At 43.0% G+C, this 21,277-nt stretch overlaps 1 protein-coding gene across 4 annotated transcripts; it reads left to right on the forward strand.

Annotated features, from left to right (window-relative positions):
- Window positions 1-553: 553 nt before the first annotated feature.
- On the forward strand, window positions 554-21,235 carry mafgb (v-maf avian musculoaponeurotic fibrosarcoma oncogene homolog Gb). 4 transcript variants are annotated; one of them, XM_039794371.1, is made up of 4 exons: window positions 554-834; window positions 16,635-16,765; window positions 18,617-18,682; window positions 18,769-21,235. In XM_039794371.1, the coding sequence occupies exons 3-4, from the start codon at window positions 18,647-18,649 to the stop codon at window positions 19,255-19,257; spliced, it is 525 nt and encodes a 174-aa protein (XP_039650305.1). In that variant the 5' UTR covers window positions 554-834; window positions 16,635-16,765; window positions 18,617-18,646; the 3' UTR covers window positions 19,258-21,235. The 4 variants fall into 4 exon arrangements, with proteins under 4 accessions (XP_039650305.1, XP_039650287.1, XP_039650296.1 ...); XM_039794353.1 differs by lacking the exon at window positions 16,635-16,765; XM_039794362.1 differs by lacking the exons at window positions 554-834; window positions 16,635-16,765 and adding an exon at window positions 848-1,541.
- The last annotated feature ends 42 nt before the right edge of the window (window positions 21,236-21,277 follow it).

Genomic DNA, 21,277 nt, shown 5'->3' on the forward strand with positions numbered 1-21,277 from the left:
ACAACTTGATGGCCTCAGGAAAAATGGGAAACATATATATCAGTTTTTGTGAAAGTGAAAAATGTGTTCCTCATTTCTGATACTGCCATATCACATCCTTCTTTTAGAGGAAGTACAACCATGATATGCATCTACATGTCCGTTAGATGCCATTAAGGTCATCAGCTTAAGAAAACAGGACAGCAAGCCATACATTTATGTGTTGATAAATATTGTTATTGACTGTGTGTGTTACAGAGCTCTAGCTCTACTTATGCACATTTTGTTTTTTGTTCAAAAAGCTCTATTTTTCTTTTTTCTTTTATGAAATCACAAAAAAAGTCAGTATCTTCAACTCTATACATACAAAATATATAACTTTCCCAAAGCTGATGGGAGAATGACAGCATGAGATGTTTTCTTTTTAATTCCATCACTCTGTAGCCTACTATTGTTGGAGCCAATCAAGTAGCCTACTTTAAATGTTAGCTCTAAGTGCTAAGTTTAGAAATATGCACAGAGGTGGGGCTGTCTCGTCACCCTTCCACGCTGACTGTTGTTAACAACAGTCCATCACACCGTAGTAGTGTGTCTCATGTCTCTTTAAATACGGGTTGCGTAGATCCTTCATGAATGAAACCATGTGATCCAAACATCATTTGACGTCTGGCGCCTCCGACCATAGACTAAAACAAGCGAGGAAGGATAGGATATATGTAGACCTGCGAGAAGGCGTGAGCGGAGAAAAAACAACAACATTTTTTCCAACTGTTTCTCTCCACACCGGGTCGACCAACCGTCGGCGAACCCAACCTTCGAAGGTGCGGTGGGCGAAAAGCGCCGGTTTGACTTGTGGTGAGTCAGCTTTGTCGAAATCAAATAATAAAATTCATTTAAAAGTGCTGAATATAGAGGTGTTGTTTTGCTGAGTGTGCACTGCCACCCGCCGCTGCCATGCCGTTATCGCCGCGCTTGTGTTGCCGCTTGTTCCGTTGTGTGTCCTGCTCAGCCGAACTCACAGCAACGCCGCTGCCGTTTAAAGGGCAGCGGTCTGGTAGTGCTGAATCATCACGATCCAGGCGCCATCCAGACCTGCACGTACGGTTCCGAGAGACCGGGTCTGTTCGAGCGAACAGTCACACCGACCGACCGACCGACCAACCGGGGATTTCATACTAACACAGACAAAGGGGGTGTAGGCTACGTTTCGTTGCGTACGGCTGCTGTCAAGCTTAAAAAAGAATCCATGTGTCGGAATTAGAAGACCGTGCGGGGAGTCCGAATGCGAGTCGGCTTTCTTTGCCGTTGGTGTGGCCGGGGATTCCCTTGTTTTAAATGGCTAGATATTCATAAAGGTGAACGTTAGCGGAGCTAGGGATAAACCTTAAGGCAGAGCAACAACTTAGGACAGCGGAAACCTTCGAAAACAACACAACACATAACCTCAACGTTAGCTTCTCCGACTGTCCTCTCTTCGGGGTGCTGAAGCGGCAGCGGTGGACACAAACTGGAAGGCTCCCGCTGTCGCTTCACAAACCGATTCTTGTGTTGCTTCTTTACAGGTAAGATGTGCAGTCAGCTGTTCGCTAAGTGTGTGTGTGTGTGCTTTTTTTTAACATTTTTTTTACTTGTTTTGCGAGTGGTTATACGGACTCTTAAGGTAACCTTTCGTCCACTCGCTGCTTGCTGAGTTGGCGGTGTGACAGAAGTAAAACGTGTAATGAATAAAAAGCCGGTGACAACAATAAACAACTGTGCTGTCGTAGCTAGTGTATTTGTAGCTGTCAAACGCCCAGCGGCTAGCCGGAGAGTAGACAGCCTTTGGTGAGAGGGCAGCAGCGGCTGCTTCAGCGACTGTTTTGACATTTTTTGCTTTGTGTCAGACGCTGTTCTTCCGACAGGCCTTCTGTTCATGTATCTACTCACATTGGGTGATACATTTTAACGTTAAAGTGACTTGTGTTTGTCGGTTCAAACGGAGAGAATTCAGTCTATTTCCTGGTGTGACCGGTTGTAGACCGGCTGGGCTCGCGGCAGAGATATGCTGATTCATCACAACGTTGTTATTTCTCAACGTTTGCGCGAGCAGAGCGGAGGCATGAGGGAGCCATGGCAACATGGCACCGGCGGTAGGCGGGCGGACAAAGGTCTGGCGCGAGGGAAGGCAGAGCTGGGTTTGTATTGGGGGTTGGCTCTGAAATAGATAGGTCCGGTCATGTAGTAGTGGGCTTTGACGTATTTAGGGGATAAGAAGAGCTCATGTGGGCTGCGGAATGTGCGTTTAAAATGTCAGTGCTAAATTTGTTATTTTTTTTCAGTGAGGTTTAATTAATCAGTGGTATCAAAATACATTTTCAAGTCAGAGTGGATTTAGGGCAAATGGGAAGCATGTGCACAAAGGCATGATAACTATCATGCTGTAAATTATTTATTTTATTAACCTCTTTATACTTTTGGGTTATGACTTGAATAAAACATTTTATTTTTATTTTTTTACAGTCACAAGCAGACAACCAGTGATACTGCCCTTGATATTTTACAGTGACCTCACTCACCTTTTGTCTGAAAGTCTACAAATCCGAAATTATCCTGCTGTGTAAATATTAAATATACTTGGAGAAAAACTAATGAAATGGAAGGGTAGGAGGCATTCCCATGTCAGTTAATGTTGCACATTGACTGCTCATGAACCCACATAGGGTGCTAAAAAAAGAAACTCTAATGCGTTGCAACAGAATATCCTTGATGGATTTCTTATAGATGGGCCATTATCTGCTGCCTGGTAGCAACCTATGATTATTGCAACTCTTAAACACTGAAGAGTAATAGGGAAGCTATGTGGGCTCAAGAAAAACAGAAACTTCACCCCCTAATGACTCCATATCAGCAGCTTTAGTTAGAGTCAGCACTCTGAGGAGTGTATCAAAAGTATGTAGTAAGCAAGTTGGCAAGTACTGTAATAGAGGGTCATAATGATGAAACAGTTGTATTGGAGAGAAGAGCAGCCCCCCTTACTGTCTCCCCCCCACCCCCCCACACACACACACAACCAAGGGGCTAAACTTTTTTATACTTGGTATCAGTATTTAATCAGTGCTTGAAGTGCATTTCTCTGTCAAGTACTTTCCCCATCCTTCCCTGGTGTTCACGGTAATTGAACGCTGACCAATGCTTATGTGTGCAACTTTGCTGATGGTGGCGGAGCGGCAAGGCGCGCGGAGCAAGGGGGATGAAGGAAGAGGGAGGAAGAATGAGAGATGGGATTTGCGGAGAGATTGAGAACAAGGACCTTTTTGTCTTCAAGGCATTCCCCTGAAAATGCTGAGGCGAAGCAAATGCGCTCTCGCTTGACAGATGGCGTTTTCACTTGTTACTTACCACAGCTAGTTTCTTTGCCTTGCCGTGTGTGTGTGTGTGTGTGTGTGTGTGTGTGTGTGTGTGTGTGTGTGTGTGTGTGTGTGTGTGTGTGTGTGTGCGTGAGAGAGCAGGAGATATAAAACACCTAGGCCTATAAGATGCTAAGATCTAGTTGCTGTAGGGGCTGTGTGTGAGAGAGAGCGAGAGCACAGTAAGCACTAAGGTGTGTGTGTGTGTGTGTGTGTGTCTTTCCTTGCAATATGTAGAAAGATGTAGCAATGGAAGGTGATTTGACTATCAGTTGGCCATTACAACATTTTGCACTTGGCAGTTGATTCCTTTCTATCCTTTAACAATGTCTGCCCCGACGCTTCACTCTTCAGGAGGAAGGCCTAAGTAACAGAGGATTGTGTGTGTGTGTGTGTGTGTGTGTGTGTGTGCTCATATACACTTGTTTGATTCCCTGCGTGTACAGGGGGTCAAGTTGATATAACACTAAAAGCCTCCTCTAGGTGTGTTAGTAAAGATAGGACAGGAGTTTATACTGGGAGGAAGAGATGCACTCATGTTGAGAACTGAAACAATAAGTTGATATATCAATTAGTAATTAGAGAATTAATCTACAACCATTGTTTAAGTCTCTTTTTTCCCCTCAGCAAAATGCTTTAAAAAAAAGAACTGGTTCAAGTTTCTCAAATTTGATTATTGTTATTTATTTTTTCTCTTATGATAGAAAACTGAATATCTTTGGGGTTTTAAGACTGCTGGTCAGATGAAACAAACTAACAAACTACTAAACAGCTTGGGCTTTAGGAAATTGTGATGGACATTTTTCACTATTGCTTGGCATTTTACGTTCATTATTGAGACAATAACCATCAGATTAATCACTGATGAAAATAATTGTTTAGTCTATGAAAGGTCAGAAATTGTAAAAAAAAAAAAAAAAATGACCGTCACCAAAGGCGATTTCTTCAAATGCCTTGCTTTGTACGACCAAAAGTCCAAAAAACTCTAAATATTTGGTTTATAATGACATATATAGACTTTTTTTATCGATTGACTTATCAATCAATCAATACATCGTTTAAGCTCTAGTTTTATTAAACGTTTACAAGGGATGGGCACTTACAGACATGCAATACAATATCACAGCCTTGCCATAAATGTTACCTTTGTGAAGCTAATGATGTTCTCCTTTTGTCTTACTGATTTCCAATAGAGATGAGTATCGATACCTTTTTATACCGGTGCCTATAATTTACAGTACCTGGGTTTCAGTACTGATACACGTGCCAAAACAATACTTTATTTCATAGCGTATACTTTAAAGCTACATTGTGTAAGAATTACTCCCATCTAGCGTTGAGATCATATATTGCAATCAACCCTCTCTCACCCATACACAGTATATAATGGACCAACAGACCCCGTTGCTCTGGACGGAGACCAGTGAAGACTATTAGAAGCACTTTTCCGGTGAGCGCTGAGCTTTACTGCGCAGTCTCCAACTGACGGAGACAACGTAGATGTGACATGAACAACGTGTCTGAAACAAGGGGGTAAGCTTCGCTTCAGAACTCGAGCCATCATGGCGCCATTTTGTTGCTAACTGGCCATCACCTCCTGTTAGCATTCCGCTGACCGCCATTTTTTTTTTACGTCACTTGACTGAGAATAACGTTACATCCGAAGTGTTTAAAGACTCGATTTGTCCATTGTTTAGTTCTAAAGAAACACAAAAATGTATAAAAGGCTCCATTACCTTGTATCTCACGTTATGGCTCCGTAGCAGACGTTTTTGTAAAAATAGGCTAACGATTGTGTCATAACCACGCGACTTACTGTCACATAGTAGAGGAATTATCGTACAGTACAGGAGAAGCTCGCAGGCAGTTTGGACTTACATTAGCTGTTTAGGTTTAATTACTAATGTTAACTAGCATGTTAGTTAGCAATAATTAGCCTGTGCCCATGTTATCTCCTTACACATACCTACACTCTCCATCTCTGTAAGATTGGGAATGATTGAGATTTCTCTCGGCACAGCTACCAGAAGACTTACAACTTTCAGACACGTTGCTCACGTCACATTTACGCGGTCTCTCTCAGTTGGAGGCTGCGCAGTAAAGCTGGCCATCACCGGAAAAGTGCTTCTAATAGTCTTCACTGGTCTCCGTCCAGAGCAACGGGGTCTATTGGTCCATTATATATATGTCAATGGTCTGAAAGTGTGAAGTCCTCTGGTAGCTGTGCCAAGAGAAATCTCAATCATTCCCAATCTTACAGAGACGGAGAGTGTACGTATATGTAAGGAGATAACATGGGCGCAGGCTAATTATTGCTAACGAAAATGCTAGTTAACATTAGTAATTAAACCTAAACAGCGCATCGTATATCCTATCTGATAATTCCTCTACTATGTTGAACAATAAGTCAGCGTATTAATACTAAAGCGCCTGCCAACGGAGCCATAACGGGAGGTACAAATGTATAGCCTGCTATGTTTCTTTAGAAATAAACAATGGACAAATAGAGTCTTTAAACGCTTCAGATGTAAAGTTATTCACTGTCAAAGTGACGTCAAAATGAACGGCAGTCAGTGGAATGCTAACGGGAGGTGATTAGGGGTGGTACGGTTCATGAAAAAACACCCGAACCGCTCGGTTCGCTAGTCTCGGTTCGGAGCATGTGTGTACCGCACGGTTTGTCAGTACACTGTTAATGTGCACTAACCTCTTACTGCCGTAGTGCCCACTTTATACACCTATGTTAAAACAGTTACTGGAAATGACGAGCGGGATGGGCGTGACAAAGGCAACCCATGGCAGCTGATTGGACGATGTGACGCGATCGTCCAATCAGCTGCCATAGGTCTGGCTGGTCCCAAATTTCAAAGCCAGACTGTCATGGCGGCTCGTTCAGAATACGATCTCATATTGTACTAAAATAGTTCACCGAAACGTGTTTCTGAAAACATTTTAAGCGAGAAATAGGCCATGCAGTTGCTGAATCTGTCTTCATTTCAGATCGACAAAGGTCAGTTTAAAAGATTTTCGTCAGATTTTGAGAGACACCGAGCCGACCGCTCCTCAAGTGGAGCGGGGTGCCGCTGCAGGTCACGTCACCTGCAGAAATGTCAGGTGGGAGAGAGGCTGCCCAGAGCTGGAGGATGCGCCAGCGTCGTTTATAGTCTGGTGTGTGGGAACATTTTGGATTTCACGTTACCTATGATGAAATAAAATAATATAGAACTGCCACTGTGTGCACGTTTTGTGCAACATGCATTCAATATGCTAATTTTAGCTATATGCTGAAGTATATTCTGGAGTGTTAAAGAAAAAATAAGAACCGTACTGAACCGAAAACCGTGACCCTAAAACCGTGATACAAACCGAACCGTGGGTTTTGTGAACCGTACCACCCCTAGAGGTGATGGCTTTGTAGCATCAAAATGGCGCCATAGGAGCTACGCGTTCTGAAGCGAAGCTTACCCCCTTGCTCTCACCACGCAGTATTGCAACTACGGTAGCCTTCACGCTTCAAAAAGCGAAGGTGTACAAAAGGCCGTCTATCAGCCGTGATTGTTGGAGTTCATGCGTTCTCTTAAAGGGGTGATAGAATGCAAAACCGATTTTACCAACCCTGTCATAGTTGAATAACGACAGTTTGGTGGGTAAATAGGACATACATAGAAGCTCAAAATCCCATTGACACCCCTTTACTATGAAAATCTCATATTTTGAAACTGCCGCTGAAAATGGGCGAATCTCAACAAAGCTAGTTGCTTGCGTAAGCATCCCAAAAACCGGAACCTTTGTCACAGCCGTGGGTGTATTAAGAGAACGGTCACGCCCCAACATTTACATAGGCTACACAACTGACCTGAGATCAGTTAGTCTTCCGAATCTAGGTCGTGCAGATCTCAGAAAATTTATACATTGTTCATCTGCTATTTTACCATTAAATTCACTTCTGAGACTTTTTTATGCGAGAAATCAACTATGTAGAGGTCCAATATGGGCAGCTTTACGAAAATTGATGTCTAATGACTGTGTGTCGGAGTTCAGAGTTCAACCAATCAGCGCGCAGCTCATCTAAATATTCATGACCATACCATATTTGGAAGAAAAGCTCTTGTTACAAATAGGGCCAAAACACAGGGATGCATAAGGGCCAATAAAATATCAACCAGGCCATTTTCAGCCCAACCAATGTTACATACCCCATTAGGAGACCATAAGGAACAGTGTGAAATACCCTATATAATCATTCTATCACCCCTTTAACACATCCATAAGTTCATGTCGGAGAGTGGCGCGGACACCATGAGCGGGCACGTGCGCCACCCGACGGAAAGGAGAGCGAAAGAAAAGGAGACTGCAGCGGTCCGGAGGATAATTATCTAGTTGGGATTTGGTGTGTGCCTCCAAAGCAGCTCCAATGTTCACTCTTTTTCCGGTCTCTTGCTCTTTTCAATATCTGTTTTCTTTTGCTGGGCGAAGAAGAAGACTCCTGTTCCTGAAATTTGGATTTTGAATACGTGTGGTCCTCCATGTTTCCTTCTCCAAACTTGCCGGGGCCGGGAAGCGACGATAGCCATTACCAGCAGCTATGAGTCGAAAACGCGAAAGCCGGAGCAGTATAGCCCGTATGTCCCTTACCGGCTAACGTATTTCAAGATGAAGCATCATTATGGAGCGTCTACCCCCCCATGGTCTACCCCAGTTCATGCAAATGCAAATGTAAAATTCCAAGCTAATAGGAATATGTGAAAGTGGTGGTCAATATTCATGAAAAAGGCCAAGTTTGTGAAGGGCAATACAGATTTTGATAATGAACAACTACAAACGTTACACACTGGGGCTTTAAAGAATATAAAAGTGTTTTTCGACAAACCTTCTCGTTAATGAAACAAGGTAAAATGCTTGTGTTAAAGATGCTGTAGGTAAGACTTATAAAACTAATTTTTTTTGCTGAAACTGACCCTATGTTCCAGTAGAACTACATAAAGCAGTTAATAAAAAAAAAAAATCAGGCTCCTCTGGCACCACCTACAGCCTGTAGTGCGATTTGCAAAAATCCACCTCTCCCTGTTCAGATCACCAATCAAGGCTGGGAGGGGAGTGGGTCTAACTGTGTCAATCACTGCATCATTTTACCTTGTGGGGGGGGGGGACTGAGAGGTTGTTGATGTTCAAATTCTTTGGCTAAGTCCTGGATCTTCACAATCCTACCTACAGCACCTTTTAATGTTGTCTTAACACGGAACAGCCATACAATAACTTTCCTTGAATGAAAAGTCTAAAACTAGTAAAGTTGCAAATATCACCCAGGAAATATCTTATTAAAATAGGAAAACAAGACTAAGAAACTGAGCAAGCATTCTGGTACTCGACAGTTTTTGAAACTTGTTGCTACGGACACATTGTGAAAGTTATTACGGTTCAATACCCAACCTCAGCTGTCAATGAGGTGTTCATTCAAGTCTATAATTTTAAGGTGGTGGTTAATGATATGCATTACATTGTAACTAGTCTGGCATTGCCAGACCCTCCTCCACAGCACTGCGAATGAGGGTCTAGCGAGTCCACAAAGCATTCCGGGATGGGAGAAAACATGCTCTGGTTTATTGGCATTTCTTTAAACCAATCACAAGTGTCATGGGCGACGCTAAGCTCAGGACACAATGACGGTGCCTCTAGCCTGCAAAATAGCCTCGGGAAGGAACTTGTTTTGGTGGAACAAGTGCTCGTTCAAAAGTTGTTTTTAAAACAGAAAACTCAGATTCAACAGATAGTCTAGCTAGCTGTCTGGATTTACCCTGCAGAGATCTGAGGAGTAGTTAACCTTAGTCCTCCTAAATCGGATGGAGTTTACAATGCCAACACAAACACAAAGAAAGCGGAAGGTGACGGACATCCGGCACCTGACCAATCCCAGAAATGAAACGTCGTCGATATAGACTATATTAGTAACATGTTCCTGTTGTATTGTTTCTGTATCCATCTGCGCTCTGGGATTTGCATTAAAGAAGAAACTTCACAAAGGCATCCTTTATTGCAGGATTATAGTACTGGATTGCATTAGATTGCACAGGTGTTCACAATATTGTGTGTGTGTGTGTGTGTGTGTGTGTGTGTGTGTGTGTGTGTGTGTGTGTGTGTCAGAGAGTTTCGTGTTTGTGGAGATAATTTCTAAGTACTGCATGTCTATGGTCTTGTTTACTACTGGGATCCATTTAAAAAAAGTCTTGTTATGTTTGCAAATTTCTGAGAGTGGGAGAGACGTAAAAAGGGATAAGTAAAAGACGGAATGGGAGAGTGGGTGAGAGAGAGGCAGAGAGAAAAGGAAGCAGTGGGGCAGATCAATAGTTGAGTGTTTTTTCTCCACAGTAATGATGAAATATGGTGTAAGCAGATCTGGTGCATAATCATTGCTGTGCTCCACTGTTTTTCTTGCTTCTGTGTGTGTGTGTGTGTGTGTGTGTGTGTGTGTGTGTGTGTGTGTGTGTGTGTGTGTGTGTGTGTGTGTGTGTGTGTGTGTGTGTGTGTGTGTGTGTGTGTGTGTGTGTGTGTGTGAAATGTACCCTCCCTCCACAAGTGTCTTGACTCCTTATTTACATAACCTCACTGAGAACCGAAAAATGTACGAAACCAAGATAAATCCCATTGCAGGGCAAGTCAAAAGGATTTGGAAATGGAAAAAAATGTTTTAAGTTCAGTAGCTCAAACTACTGATCCATCCTTCCGTCCTGAAATTTGTTCAAACACCAATATTACAAAGCTGCTTTTCTGTATCAAAAATCTCAACTCTGTGATCAGCAATCTGAGTAAACTTCTCATGTTTTCCCTCCAAGGATCTTTGAGTTTATTTTGGAGGTTTTTGAGAAGGCTCTAGTTAAAGGAGATTATTTGTTTCCACACATACACAAATAGAAACAGATACACTTCATACCAGAGCAGTGATTTTGTTTTGCATGCAGTGTTGAGATATTGGGAATAGTAGCCGTGGAGATGCAAGGCCCCGGTAACAGGAGTATCGATACCAGCAGTTGTCTGCCAGTTGCATCATCTCTATGCGCCAAATTGCCGCATTTTTTAACTGCAGTGTGACGATCCCAGCATTGTGGTATGAATTTCTAAACCTTTTAAATAAAAAAAACCCACATACACACAGTGTGGATCAATGCCAAGGATAAAAGAGAGGGCACAAAGATATGCGAGTGCTTCAAATGTGGCACCAGCTCTTTGCCTTCACCTGTGGCATCACATTAGTTCCACTCAGCAACAGTTCCCTGCCGAGTTCCCATTTCCCTGTTCATATTAAAGCCTAGTTTGGAAACTTTACATCAGAGCTGTTCTGAGCCAAAATAGGTGCATCTTTAACACATCAAATGAAACCCTTGGAGTGATTGAAAGTAACTGATGGGGTGAGGTGTAATTGACTTTACCTTTTAACCATTACACCTGATTAGGGTTATGTTGATCATCTTTGGATGCTTATTATTTAACTAAAATAATACAGAAGCCTTTTTTATCCACACTGTATGTCTGTTTGACCTCTGTAGACAAAGCTGACAAGGGCTGTAGCTAAAGATTATTTTAATTATCGATTTATCTTCCAACTGTTTTTTTGTTTTTGTTTTTTTATTTAATCGATTAGTCGTTTTGTCTATGAAATGCCAGAAAATACACAAAAATATTCATCAGAAGATGATCTTCAGATGTCTGGTTTTGTCTGACTAGCAGTTCAAAACTCAAAGACATTCAATTTACTACCATAGAAGACTGAGAAAAGCTGAACATATTCACGTTAGAAGCTGTAACCAGTAAATTGTTGTCCTACTTTCTTAAAGAACAAGTTTGCTGTAGATTAATTTTCGATTGATTCACTAATTGATTTATCAGCCTATTCTTTCAGCTCTAAAGCTGGAAGATAAAAAAAAAAACGGAAGTAAAAAATTAGTTTCATTAGGATTTCTTTTGTCCTTTTTACTGGAAACTGTGCAATACACTATAAAGTAAGATTAAAGACAAAAATACTATTATATGTATTTGGATGATGCACAAACACAAACGTCTTATCAGGATTAACTGTAAGTTATTAGCTTAAATGTATGTAGAAGTATATATCTCATTATAATTAGATATTTTGGCTGCTAGAAGATGAAGAAAACTAAACTAACTGTATCAAAGAAAAGAGACATTGTTATAGAGTGTGCCCACATACTAATGGTCCTGTGCGTGTGTATTTTTGTGTGCCATAATGCCTGTCATACCATCTTAAAGGTCCTGGTGCTCTTTGGATGCTTTTATATAGGCCTCAGTAGTCCCCTTGTTTATTTGACTTGATTATTTGACAATGCACATTAATGAACATTACTCTAAATGCACCTGTGGGAAGAAACCAGCGCACCCAGAGGAGAACCCACGCAAGCACGGGGAGAACATACAAACTCCACACAGAGACGACCTGGGTTTGAACCCAGAACCTTCTTACTGTGAGGCAGAAGTGCTAACCACTGAGCCACCGCGCTCCTAATAATCCTAATACTGTATCTGAAGTCTCTTTCCCGAAATTCAGCCTTGGTGCAGAACTACAGCCACTAGAGCCAGTCCCACAATGAGCTTTCCTTAGGATGTGCCATTTCTGTGTCTGTAGCTATTGAGGAGGAGGGGGGGGGGGCAAGGTGGAGGGTGGGGGTGCGGCCTTGACCAACTGCCACTTTGCTCGTTTGAAAGCCATGATGTCTCTCTCTCTCATGGGTGGGCCAAATTCTCTGGGTGGGCAAAGCAGAGAAAGGGGAGGTAACCTTGCTCCTTATGACCTCATAAGGAGAAGATTCCAGATCGGCCCATCTGAGCTTTCATTTTCTCAAAGGCAGAGCAGGATACCCAGGGCTTGGTTTACACCTATCACCATTTCTAGCCACTGGGGGGCCATAGGCAGGCTGGGGGAACTCATATTAATGTTAAAAAACAGCAAATGTGAAACCTTAAAATGGTCACCAGGAATGTCCCAGAGCCAAAGGCCGCTGCTCTCCATGAGCTCCAAACACGTCTCCTCGTGTTCCTTTCTGGACTTCACCATACACTTCTGATGATATTTCCTCATTCATGAGACTGATAATGACAAACCCGTCCCCACAGAGTCACACCACGCTTACTTTGCTGCTCAACTAAAACTTCTCTTTGTCTCAAGTTAGTACTGCTGACCGGGGGGGATGTACGGCTTCTGGGGCAAATAAACATAACATGTCGTTTAACTTATCGTTGTCTCCCTCACAGCCCTCTGTTTTTCACGCACACACATATACACACACACACACACACACACACACACACACACACACACACACACACACACACAGAGAACCAACTTAACCTACGGTACATGCTTTCTCTCTTCTTACAGAAAAAGCACTTATGAAAAAAAAAAAAAGAAGAAGAGCCAGAGCTCAATTGCCTGACAGTGCAGTTTTTTTTTGCTTGTGTTGGGAAATTTGTCATCACACTCCGACTTACTACCTGGAATGGGAAAAACGTGTCGACGCCAGGACTTTTTCTCGCCTTTAATAACACACTTGCACAAACACTATCTAGCAACCAGCACACACACACACAATACCCTTTTTGAACTCTCAGAAAAGTGTGAAAGTGATCGCTCTTCTCCTGCCATAGTATATTATAATATGCATATGAGGGGCCAGGCGCTTGCTTCTTTGCAATTCTTTTCCTTGTGTTCTCTCCATCTCCTCTTCCTCCCCTCTCTGTCTGTGTTATCATGCTTATTTCACGCTCGGCATACCTCCTAGTTAATAGCCCCCTGCTCCTTCTCCACACGCACGGCTGAAACTGGGGTGTCTTTTCTCCCCCTCTCTCTTCAGCTCCTCACCCTCTCTCCATGGCCCCGTGTCTCTGCTGTGAGCCTGCCCCCTCTCTGTAGGTTGCCATTATCGCTGATCTGATTCCTAATTCTCAATTAGCCCCCACACAGTGCTCATCATTAATTATTTACCAACTCCCTCAACACCCTCGGCCCACATTAGATCAATGAGAATTGCTCCCTCTTTTATTTTATAACAAAGCCAAGGTGGACTGCAGCCAGGAGCCCAGTATTGTGGCGCTCCAAGGTTTTAATTCACGGTCCCAAAATTTTGCTCTCTTTAAGTCTTTCCATCATGTCCTCTCTGTGTCTTCACCGCCTCACTCGGCTGCCGTACTTTGTGTTCTCTATTATTGCTCAGAGAGTTGCCTGAGGGAGGAGGCACAGTTAAGGCATTTGTTATGTTGGGTTATTCAATAAAGACAGACTTGCCACTGCATCACAACCGACTTGTGGCTCTTTACAGTCTATTCTTGATCATTCTCTATATGCTAGCTTGTTTATTCTCACGTACACCCCCACACACCAGCCCCTGGGTCGTTTCTGCAGCGTCTAATCTGGCTATTTATTTTACTCTGTGTGTGTGTGTGTCTGTGTGTGTGTGTCTGTGCAGCATGCCACCAGCTTTAAGTAGACAGTCTCTTTCTAAGAAAGTCCTCTCTGTGTGGCGGCAGTGGCTGGAGCAAAAGGTGCTCTCAAACAAGATTAATTAGAGCTCTGTCACACACACACACACACACACACACACACACACACACACACACACACACACACACAGACACAGAGTTCATCATCCTGTTTGTCTGCACTACATGAAGAAAAAGGAGTTGTGCTTTATGTCTTGTGCAGTTCCTTGTGCTCTTTAATCTATCTTTATAAACCCCATGATCACTGTGTTCACCTTCTGCCACACTATTACTCTCGTTTTCATCCCTTTTCCAGGACTTGATTTGCGTGTGCGTGTGTGTGTGTGCGTGTGCGTGTGCGTGTGCGTGTGTGCGTGTGAGACAGAAAGCAAAAGGTTGGGGGACAGCGAGAGATGGTCAGCAGTAGTTTCATTGCCCTGGATCAGCTTCAGAACTTTTCTAATTGGAGGTTTTAGTCGTGGTCGTTGCTGAGTTCAGGTTTTTTTTTTGACCCCAATCCCCTCCATCCATTCCTCCCTCCCTTCTCTCTCTCTCTCTCTCTCCCCCTACACCCCTTCGTACCCAACAGCTAAGCTCTTACAAATGTGTTGAGGATGCATTTTCACACAAACGCTTTCCCACCCCCTCTTCTTCCTCCTTCTCTGCCCCCCCTCTCCCCCCCCATCCTGTTCCTCCTCATCGGCGTTCCTCGCTCCATCCCCACCTCTGTCTCCCTCCTCTTCCTCCTTCCTACTCACTTGCCTCTCTCTTTCCTCTCTTCTTTTTCCCTTGTAACCTCCCCCCCCCACCCCACCCCTTCCTCCCTCCATACTCAGCATTTTTCTCGGCTGTGGGTGTGATGTCTCCGCTGTAACGCTAATCAGCTCTGGAGACGTCAGCATTCTTTCAGTCCTCCTTCACCACCACCCCCCTCCCCTCTCCCCTTCTCCTCCTTTCTTACCTAGCCTGTCTTCACCTTGCTATCCCACAAACTCCTCACTCTCTTTTCTCCCCACTTTCTTATCTTTTCTTGTCTTCTAGCCGTATTTTACTCATCTCCACCACTTGTCCCATCCTCTGTGTGTGTGTGTGTGTGTGTGTGTGTGTGTGTGTGTGTGTGTGTGTGTGTGTGTGTGTGTGTGTGTGAGAGTATGTGTATTATGTGTTGTCTCTCCACTGTAACCGTAAGCAGCTCTGCTCTTGAGTTGTCAGCGTTCTTTCGTTTGCTCCATAAAAATACAGCCTGCCACAGCAAAAAAGCTGTCTGTTGTAGCAACAGTGGCTGTGGCATTGACCACACCGCAGCGACCACCCCGCAAGCATTATGGGAAGGACACCTCTGGCACTTTGTGTGTGTGTGTTTGTGCATGTGTGTGTATGTGTGGGTGTATACGCCTAAGATGAATGCCGATGCCTTTGCTCAGCAGATGATCCTTAACCTGGGTGACTTACACATGGCCTGAGAGAGAGAGAGAGACACACACACACACACACACACACACACACACACACACACACACACACACACACACACACACACACACACACACACACACAGAGTTTATTGCCATTTTATGCTGTGGTGTAGGTCCGGTTTGTTGTTGTCTAACCTTGATGAAATAGCCCCAAACTTAGTATTCTGTCCTACTTCACAGTGCTAACAACCACTACACCCACTACTCTAGCTATAACAATATTTTTTTTAAAGCAAAAGCACCAAAAATCAACAAGCTAAAGCTCCTCAAATATGAACAGATGCTATTTTTCAGTCTTTTATGATATTAAACTTAATACCTTAAATATAATAATATCTTAAAACAAAAACAATTTGAGGATGCAATTTAAGACTGAGAGGCTGAGATTATTTTTTTGTCATTAATTTTAAACAACTGATCGGTTAATTGAAAAAGTAATTTTTTGCCTTTGGACAGGTGATTGTATAGCGACAGACAGGAAACGAGGGAATAGAGAGAGAAATATGACATGCAACAATCGTCCGTTGTGGTTATGTGATATAACCATTCAGCCACAAGGATGTCCTAATAAGTGGCAGATTAATCAATAAAAACAATAATCATTAGCTGTAGTCATTGCACAAATGCTATCCTTTTTTTAATTTATCAGTGTAACATAGTTGGATTATCTTATCATCAGATCCAACAGTTACTTTTATTTTTGTTCATAGCTAAATCTGGCACATTTTGTAACTAGAGTGTGTCTCATCTTTACTGAAAACATTTACAAACAGTGATTAATGGTTATAACTGCAATGGCCATACCATCAAAAGTAAGCCATACTATCTGAAACTAAGGCAATTGCAGATAGTAAAAATAATTACGAAGGAGCTGCACCGGTATAGATATAGATACTACAGGTACCTTTTGTGCACCTGCAGTAATTCCATTTGCTAGTTGCTCTTATCTAAGACATTTGATGTATGTGTTAAGTATGGAATAAAACCTCTGAACCTTGCAAGCACAGTAAGCTCAATGTCCACACGTACCGAGTAGTTTAGCACTTTAAACATAACTACAATTGCACTTTTGTGTGTTTTCCATGTGTGTTTTTATTGTGCCCCACTGGCATGGCAGCAGGGGGATGTGTATGTATGTATGTGCTTGCTGGCATGCTTTTTGTTTGTACAGTATGTAGATGGGGTTATGGGGGGTTGGGGTTTGGGCACAGGGGAAATAAACCAGTGCCTGGCAGAAAAGCAGCCTCCTTTTTACCCCCCCCGTTTTTTCCCTTCCCCCCCCTCTTTTCTCCACCCCCACCCCCAACAGCCACCCTCAGTCTTCATGTCTTTGATCCATCTATTGTGCGATGATGCACCTCCAGCTGTGGGAGGCTGCATCCCAACAAACTGCAAAACTGCAGTGGTACATGAGGATGGAAGAAGCTCTGCATATACACAGTTAAATAAAAGCCCAATTTAATTAACTGACCCTAACCGATTAAGGAGTACCTGAAGTGCTGAAGTCTAATGCTTTGAATGAAGCTCCATTATAGTAGAACTCCTGTGTGAGGAAAAGTGTAGCATGGCTCTTTTTCTTTATTCTTCATATTTTCTGACAGAATTTTGACTTGCTGTGCATTTGGCACACGTTGTGTGCATGGATGATTACTTGTATGTGCGATTAGCATAAGTTTTTCTGTGATCTACAGCTATTTATAACTGTAGGATATGTGGCAGCGCTTGCACAAACACTCATCACACACAGACAGAGGTGCATTGTGGGGGAGGTTCACTAGCATGCTCAGTGCCGTGCCTTTTGACAGAAAAGAATAAGAATAAAACGAGAACAGACACGTGTCATCACTTCCCTATAACAAGGAGCTTTTGAAATTACCCAACTTGTGAATGACTAAGGAAATATAACTTATTTCCAAATCTGCTTCTTACTTCTTTTTTTTTTAAAGTGGGCCTGGTCTGAAATACATGAGGCGTATAAATGCATACATGAATACAACAGACTGCCTTTAATCAGCAAATTGGTTTTACTAAACTTTTGATGCAGCATTATCAGGTGTGAAGGTTTGGCTAATACTTTGAAGACAAACGCATTTGGCCAATCGCATGCAAGCACGTCCTCTCGTTGACCCCCCCCATGCCCATCAGGCTTTCCTCAGCCTGCCGCTGTGTTTGGGGCAAATCCTCACCTTTTAGTAAAGGAGTTAGAGGTTTGAAAGTGGTGTAAAAACAATGAGGGAGGGAGGGATTAAAAAGTGACAGTGAAAGTGAGGAGAGCAGAAATGTGTGCAGCAGGAGAGAGAGGGGGGAGGAAGGGGTGAGAGAGTGAGATCAGGAATCTGCTGAGTCATCATGACTGGTCTCATGATGATCGCTCAGCAGTGGCAACAATAGTCGCCCTTCATCAAACACACACACACACACACACACACACAACACAGGTCTGAGAGATGAGAGCCAGACCAACGCACCATACAAAGCATCTCATTGAGAGCGTGTGGAGATGCTCATCTGTGGAGCTGTGCGCTCTAAGGACTGATCTCATCTTTTGCACTTCCAGGCTCCCGCTTTGTTGACTTCTGATTCACACTGTTTTGTCTCATTCCTTTTGTCTCTTGTTTCCCCTTTTGGTACAAATGCATATACATCACTATATTTGGTTTGCCTTCATTTTCATCCCTAGTAGGTGTCGGTCTATATCGTTTTTTTTTTCTGCTGTCAGTCTCGGGTAAGGTGTGTGTGTGTGTGTGTGTGTGTGTGTGTGTGTGTGTGTGTGTGTGTGTGTGTGTGTGTGTGTGTGTGTGTGTGTGTGTGTGTGTGTGTGTGTGTGTGTGTGTGTGTGTGTGTTAGAGCTCTAACAGTTGGTTTTCCCCTGGAGTATTTCCCACAAATTCTACCACTCCCTCTTCTTCTTCTTTATGCTCACTTCATTCCTGTTGGTCTAAAGCCAACCAATAAGAGTTCAACAACACAAAGGTAGTGGGCACTGTCAGTGTAACCACCAGGAAACAGGAAGTCAGGGAAATTCTAAGAAAAGCTGTCTGTGTGTCACTTTCACTCCTGCACTGTGACACAGATGCATGGCACTGTACCATGCTCACAGAGTGCTCCAACAGTAGACTTAAATGAATTTGGTCCTGGTGGGTATTGACACACACTTAAAGTTTTTATTGAACCGTTAATCACAGTGATCGTCTTTTTTTATATGCTGTTACTCTGTTAACTGGCTTCACGCAGAACTTCAATCTTTTATGTTGTTTGTTTGCTGTTCTGTATTCTCTTGCGTCTCTGCAGGTCTGTTCAGAAGAGCAAGGCACTTGTGGCATGACGACGACTAACAAAGGAAATAAAGCCTTGAAGGTAAGAGAGCGCATATTTTACACTGGATTCTCTGGGTTTGATATGTCGTTCGGTCTCACTCCTCTTCTTCCTCCTGTTTCCTCCAGGTGAAGCGTGAGCCGGGGGAGAATGGCACCAGCCTCACGGACGACGAGCTGGTGACCATGTCAGTGCGGGAGCTGAACCAGCACCTCAGAGGGCTCACCAAAGAAGAGATCCTGCAACTGAAACAACGGCGGCGCACGCTAAAGAACCGCGGCTACGCCGCCAGCTGCCGGGTGAAGCGAGTCACTCAGAAGGAGGAGCTGGAGAAGCAGAAGACCCAGCTGCAGCAGGAGGTGGACAAACTGGCCAATGAGAATGCTTCGATGCGCGTGGAGCTGGACGCTCTGAGGTCTAAGTACGAGGCGTTACAGACCTTCGCCAGGACTGTGGCAAGGAGCCCCACTGTCGGGGTCGGGGTGAGGGCTGGGGTGGGGGGAGGAGGAGGGGGAGGGATGGCGTCATCAGTCATCGGCCCACTCATACCGGGTAAGATGGCAACAGCGACGAGCGTGATTACAATAGTGAAGTCAAAAACGGATGCACGGTCTTGAGGGAGGGGAAGATAGATGAGGGTGTGTCGGGATGGAGTTCAGCTGCAACGGAGTAATTCTTCTTCTCTGCCGGCCACCTCTCCTCCACCTGCACCGACAGCTGGGCAGTCTTGGTCACATCGCCTCGGCATGTGCCCGTCACCTCTCAGTTCAGTGCAGGCGAAGGAAAGGATGGAAGCAGAGGAAGATTACTGAGACTATAAAGATGCAAGTCCTCGGTCAGCGCATGATCATTTAGCACAGGACAGATGCACAGGGTTCCTGCGGTCACTGAAAGCCTGGAAAAGTCAAAGAGTTATTTGAGATTAATTTTATTCCAGGCCAGCAGGAAAATTAAAAAAAAGGCAATCACTTTGGAAAAATCAGTCAAGCGTTCAATGTCAAGTTTCACCGCTGGTAGATCGAGAAATCTGTAAGTGTGTAAGAATTTAAAGTGGTCGATTGCCCGAACTAAGACGTAAAACATTTAAATTCGCTACGCCAACAAAATATATTCTAACACATGCATTACATATGTATTAGAATCAGAAAGACGCTATTAGTGTGTTTAGTTATAGAAGTCATCTAATCAGATGGACACAAAGAGTGTTGGGTCCCTGAGTTCCAAAACAATCCACAAGATTTGATGTGCCCTGCTGATTTCAGTGGCTGAAGAGAAGTCCCGTCATGCTCCACCATAGCCAAGAACCTTTTCAGAAAAGTACTATAGAAAAACATATATTACACAATGGTGGTAACTGTATTTCTACTGTTTTGTACTGTGTTGTCATTCACATGAGGTCCAAAGTGTATTATCCGTGTGTCAATTGTTATATATCAGGAATTCTGTGAAATTCTGTGGCGCGTGTTCGTTTTGGTATTACTATATTTAGTTAGCTGTATTTTTACTATATGGTCTCTTCACTTTCTCTGTCCAGCTCTCTTTCTCCTACCTATTCTTTCTCTGTCCTTCCATTTTTCAATTCCGACTGGTTGCCATCATTACACACAGCACTTTCTGGATCTAACAGAAAGAGAGGGGATAAAGCAATTGATATTTACCAAAAATTAAACACAACATACTATAGAGAGAAAAAGGAGATACAGTTAGTGGAAGTCAGTATATTTGTAGGAATTTTCAGGGAAATGGTCTTTTGAACACCAGAGCTAAATTAAGATAAAGTTGTCTTCTGTCTGTTTGAGGTCCTCTAAGTATATTCAAGAAAATCGGAAGGGCAAGTGCCTTGGTCTCCTAATGATATGCATCAAGAAGAAGTAGAGAGGACGTTGGGAATTGTGAAAGGACGGTGAAGATTCATTGCAGGTGTTTGCTTATGCCTGTGCTAAATGTGAAACCCTGACCAATCAGGAATCAGGTTGTGACAGCATTTAACTCTGGCTGTGTGTTGTTGTATGAGCTGTGTAGTAGCAGGATTAATAATATTAATAACACCCATTTATGTGACTTGGCAGTTCATTTACTTAAAGAAAAAAACAAAAAGGGTTTGCAATACATCTTCATTTCCTTGCACAGAACATGCTTTTTTTTTTTTTTTGAAAGTTAATGTTCTGTTGAGTGAAAGTCCATATTTCTGTTTTCTGTAAATGACTTGGTTTGCATGTTTATGATTGGCTACTGACTCATAAATCTAGGTAATTACACCTACAGCAACATTCTTGCCTCAAATCAAAGTGGTTTATGTTGCATTCATCTTGCTTTTAACCACAAAGCTCACTTTGCAAGTGCAAGGGTGATTACTGACAATGCAGTCAGCCAGCAAGGACAGCAAAGATATCTCTCCAAATTTCCAGTCACACAAATGGGATGTCATTTCACAAAGTTTTATCATTTAAAAAAAAAATAAAAAAAAGTAGTCTTACGTGGTGTTCTATACTCCAAGAATCTGTATCTGTATGGTAGAGTCTGGAATTTTATAAAGACAATTATCTTTGCATTGTTTGTAACAACCTGTTAAAAAAAAAAAAAAAAAAAAAAAAGGTATAACAAAATCTGTTTGATATACAGTATCTCTCTATTTTG

Source organism: Perca fluviatilis, chromosome 1 (genome assembly GCF_010015445.1).
Source record: "Perca fluviatilis chromosome 1, GENO_Pfluv_1.0, whole genome shotgun sequence".
Lineage (NCBI taxonomy): Eukaryota > Metazoa > Chordata > Actinopteri > Perciformes > Percidae > Perca > Perca fluviatilis.

What these genes read in the sequence shown, in the direction of transcription:
- mafgb (XM_039794345.1), top strand. An exon ending in AAGGAAATAAAGCCTTGAAG is followed by an intron (nt 18,683 to 18,768) that starts GTAAGAGAGCGC and finishes TGTTTCCTCCAG; the next exon opens with GTGAAGCGTGAGCCGGGGGA.